This window comes from Physeter macrocephalus, chromosome 1, assembly GCF_002837175.3.
Source record: "Physeter macrocephalus isolate SW-GA chromosome 1, ASM283717v5, whole genome shotgun sequence".
In the NCBI taxonomy this organism is placed as follows: domain Eukaryota; kingdom Metazoa; phylum Chordata; class Mammalia; order Artiodactyla; family Physeteridae; genus Physeter; species Physeter macrocephalus.
Genome location: NC_041214.2, coordinates 132177740 through 132182585, shown reverse-complemented (window position 1 = coordinate 132182585; position 4846 = coordinate 132177740). Strand labels below are relative to the sequence as shown.

At 39.8% G+C, this 4846-nt stretch overlaps 1 protein-coding gene across 2 annotated transcripts in view; it reads left to right on the top strand.

Moving 5' to 3' along the window:
* The first annotated feature begins 333 nt into the window (after positions 1-333).
* HSPA13 (heat shock protein family A (Hsp70) member 13) overlaps positions 334-4846 on the top strand; it is an 11066-nt gene continuing 6553 nt past the window's right edge. The window contains exons 1-2 of one of the 2 annotated variants that reach the window (XM_007100007.3): positions 334-399; positions 1954-2024. In XM_007100007.3, coding sequence (XP_007100069.1) covers positions 375-399; positions 1954-2024 — 96 coding nt within the window. In that variant the 5' untranslated portion in view covers positions 334-374. Of the gene's footprint in view, positions 400-1953; positions 2295-4846 lie in introns of both variants that reach the window. The other variant, XM_007100006.3, reaches the window with a different exon arrangement.

Below are 4846 nucleotides of genomic sequence, written 5' to 3'. Positions count from 1 at the left end.
ACTACACTTCCCAGAAGGCAAAGCGGCGGGGCGGTGCTAAAAAGACTTTTTACCTCAAGTTGGCTCCAGGTGCTACAGGTTTGCTTAGAAACTCCAGTCCCTCTTGTTAGCGCTCCTCCACCCGAGCCTAATTGGCTCTGTAGTCCGTTGCGTGCGAGGGCGGCTCGGGCGCCCCTGGCAGCGGTTGAATGGAGGCCCTCATGCCCGCGTCCTCACGGTAAATGAAGTCCTTTCTCTGGTCCGAGATGTAGCTTCTCGGGCCGCGTCAGAGCAACAGGACTACATTTCCCAGAGAAGCGCGGGGCTGCCGGGCGGCGTGGGGGCGGTGCCTCACGTCTGGTACAGTCATCCTAAGCCTCTTCGGCGGGACTGTGATGGCCGGAGAGATGACGATCTTAGGTCAGTGACCAGGAGGGTCCTTTGCGCTGTTGCGGGCACCGGAGCGGTTGAGGGAGGCCGGGGTGTTGGGGTCGTTGTTGCATCTGCTGGATCCCGCTGGCGCAGCGGGTAGGGCTTCAGAAAGGTGACTCAGAGGCGGTTTGGGGATGTTCGCGACGCCGGGTTGGGGGTCGCCTCTAGGAAGGCCCGGGCCGCAGTAGGCCCGGGTAAGGCCGGCAGCGACCTCTGCATACATCCCAGGGACGTTGGGCCTTGGGAAGGGTTCTTTCCTACGCAACGTCGATTTTTGAATCGTTGGTTGAATTGGGGCCTTTGAGAGGCTGCCAGAATGTGCATCTCCTAGACCCCTAGACCCCCTTTGTGGAGGAAGGGAGAGAAGCAGCAGCAGCAGCCCGAGCTGTAGGCTCATGGGATGCTGCATTTTAAGAGAGCCAGATACCTCTTTGATGTATAGTCCAGTGTTCTTTCCACCAATCAGGGTAGGAGTTACCCTCTCCGGAGGAGAAGGTGATGAAATGCTTCTGAAAATGTGTACGTAGGAGCAAGAGGAAGGTGGGATTGGCACCTGATGTCATTTCATTATGTGTTGATGAGGATGACCTAATAATTAGTAAAGCCGACTCCTACAAATTGGTGTTTTGAGTTGTATGTAACATGGATGGACACAGGTGTATAGCACAGCCTCCTGAAACCAAATAACAGATTAGCCGTAAATTAGAATTGACTTCTTTCTCCATCACGTATGTTTACAGTCTGCGTGGCGTTTGTTCGTATTTGGCTTTTTCAACAATTAACATTTATTGAACAGTCTTCTACTGGCTAGGAACCATTGGTGCAGGGGATACAGCGTGACTAAAACCTGACTTCAAAGAGCTTCCATTTGTCTTATCATCAGGGTTACACACTTTTAATTCTTCTCCGAAATATCACCTCTGCAAGATGTCCTTAATTCCTATTTAATACAGAAAAAGTTAACTATGTTCTGTTATGAAGTGACCGTTTAAAAATATCTAAGCAATTTCCAAAATTATTTTAATCCAGTTTATCCATTTCATCCTTTTGAAAGGAAAAAAGAGAGGGGGGATAAAGAGTTTCACCCTTACAATAACAGAGCTTTTGCTAGTTTCTTTTTAATAATGATATCTAAAGCTAATCATAAAACTATAAAATCTAAATATCATTTGATCAAAAATTGGATTATATTCTAGCTTTTGCTCCAGATGAATGACTTCTCCTGTCAGCATTAGCACAATTATTATCGAAATGTTTTTATTTTTTATTCCTTTACTCACCCATAAGTAAAGCACACAAACATACAGGGGGTTTTTGGTTTGTTTTTGTTGTTACTTCATTTTAATTGTATTATAGTCAGTTTGCATTATGAAAAACTTGATGTTTGAGAAATGTTATTGTGAGTACTATAAAAGAAATTATTTGGAGAGTATTTTTAGTCTAGTATGGAAGCATGATAGTAAAGAAAGGGATTTTACTGTTGTAATTTCGCACATTGTACTAGTTTGATAAGACGCAACTTGTAATTTGCCTGTATTTCAGGATCAGCTGTTCTGACTCTCCTGTTGGCTGGCTATTTCGCGCAACAGTATTTACCACTGCCTACTCCTAAGGTGATTGGAATTGACCTTGGCACTACCTACTGTTCAGTTGGGGTGTTTTTTCCTGGAACAGGAAAAGTAAAGGTCATTCCTGATGAAAATGGGCACATCAGCCTACCCAGCATGGTGTCCTTTACTGACAACGATGTTTATGTGGGGTACGAAAGCTTAGAGCTGGCAGACTCAAATCCTCAGAACACAATATATGACGCTAAAAGATTCATAGGCAAGATTTTTACCCCAGAAGAGCTAGAAGCTGAAATTGGCAGATACCCATTTAAGGTAAGTGAAGCCAAAATCTATTTTAACTTTAGTTCAGCATACTGTTTCAATTAATGCTTTGGCTTCAAGTTATAAAACATTCTATTTCAACAGACTCAGTTTGCCTGGAAGTTACATTATCTCATATAACAAACAATCCCACAGCAGCTCCAGGGTTAGCTAATTCAGTGGTCCCGCAATATTACTGAGGACTTAGGACATCGCCATCTCCTCACTCTGCTGTCCTCAGAATGTCTGCACAGCTCTTTCATTGTAGCCGGAGGCTAATGAAGCACCATGTACCTATAGATGGGTGGATGGATAAATAGATATTCTTCCTGTGTTTGTGTGTATACATATTTATATACATAAAAAGAGATCATACTAGGCATGCTGTGTAATGACTTGTTTGAAACTCATCAGTATATCATGGACAATAAGTCAGTGGGCTCACATCATTATCTTTCATGGGTGTGTGAAACGACTGTTCCGCCAATTAATTGTCCAGTCTCTGTCAGTGTAAGTTTTATTTTTTCCCTGGTTTTCCACTATTATTGGAGCTTCAGTGAATATCCTTGTACATGTATGTTTTTACACTTCTCTGATAATTTCCTAAATATGAGTTCAAGAACTGGAATTGATAGGCCAAATGATTGCATGTTTTTAAGGCTTTTGATTTGTATTGCCAAATTGTGCACCGAAAAGTTTATGTGCCCTTATCTATTTTTTAGACTGCCTGTATCTTCACTAGTTATTGTTTTTCAATATTTGCCAATAGATAAATAAAAAATGGTATCTTGGGCTTCCCTGGTGGTGCAGTGGTTGAGGGTCCGCCTGCCGATGCAGGGGACACGGGTTCATGCCCCGGTCTGGGAAGATCCCACATGCCGCGGAGCGGCTGGGCCGGTGAGCCATGGCCGCTGAGCCTGCGCGTCCGGATCCTGTGTTCCGCAACGGGGGAGGCCACAGCAGTGAGAGGCCCGCGTACCGCAAAAAAAAAAAAAAAAAAAAAAAATGGTATCTTGCATTAATTTGCATTCCTGTGATTTCTGTTGAGGTCAGACTTTTAAAAATGTGTTTATTGGCATTTTAATTTTCTTTAGTGATCCACTTCTTAACCTTTGTCCTGTTTTCTGTTGGGGTGTTCATCTTCCCCTTAATGACTATAAAATACCTTTGTGATGTGTTTTCAGTATTTTTTCCTTTTTTTTTTAAAATTGACGTATAATTTTATTTTTGAACTGTCAAGACTGTTAAAATTTTTATGTGGTAAAATCATCTCTTAATAATTTTTTTAAAACATTTTTGGACTCTTACCATGCTTACAGTGGCCTTTCCCATCTTATCCACTTGTATTTTTTTTCTAATGCTTTTATATAAGTATTTGTAGGTTTAGGTTTTGCTGGGGGTTTTTTTTCTTTTAAACATTTAAATGTTTATTCCATGTAGAGTTTTTCCCACCCCCGCTTTTGGTTAATTATGAAGTGAGATTCTAAATAAATAGATTTTAAAATAGATAGTGGTATCAGTGCTGCTTATTGATTAACCCATCATAAAAATTCTCAAATTTTTATTCATTTTCAAAGGAGCAAAAAAACAATCTCTCCAGGCATTTCTTAGGTTTATTTCTTCGTTCTCTTTTAGCTTTTTTCTTAAGACCCTTTACTAATTTGTAATTTTTCTTATGTAATGATAAAATCATATAAAGCTATACAGTTTCCTCTAAATTACAGCTTTGGGTACATTACTTATTGATCCAAGAGTTATTTTAAAGGTTTTGTTTGTTTGTTTTAAGTTTCTAAGTGATCTGATTTTTTTGTTGTTTCTGTTTTATGATCACTCTGAAGGTACTGGTATATTTGGCTCTTATTTTAAGCACCTTATTTTAAGTGTCCATAGCTTGTTTTTGTTTTCCCCAGACAGGTAAAATATTTTTTGGAAGGTCAGATTTTCTTAATTGAAAATTAATTATGTAGTCTTGAATGATTGGGGTAAACTTCTTACAATTTCTTAGAACAGACGAATTCTCTTTTACTATTGAGGTTAATACAAACTATTGGTGAAACTAGTATGTTTTAGAATTAGTCTAATTTTTTAAATGTACAAATGTACAACTACATTAGCAGGAAAAAGACGCTAATACATGTTTCCATGGAAACAAGAATGTGCGTGATATTTGATTCTTAGATAAGAACATAACGAACTACTAAAATTATTCTTGTTAATATGTACCAGAACATTCTTTCAATTATCTATTACTTTTGGAAATAAATTAATTTTTTTAAAAAGAAGATCTTGAGTCACAAACATGACTTAGCCACTGTTATTCCTTCTATTTCATCATTCATCTTTTCATTCATTTAACATATATATTGAGACTCTTCTATGTTTCAATTATATGCTTAGTGATGAATTTTATTTTTCTGCTCTTATTGAGAACTGTGGAGTGGATTCATTTTATAGCTTTTTTTTTTTTTTTTTTTTGTGGTATGCGGGCCTCCCTCTGCGGCGGCCTCTCCCGTTGCGGAGCACAGGCTCCGGACGCGCAGGCCCAGCGGCCATGGCTCACGGGC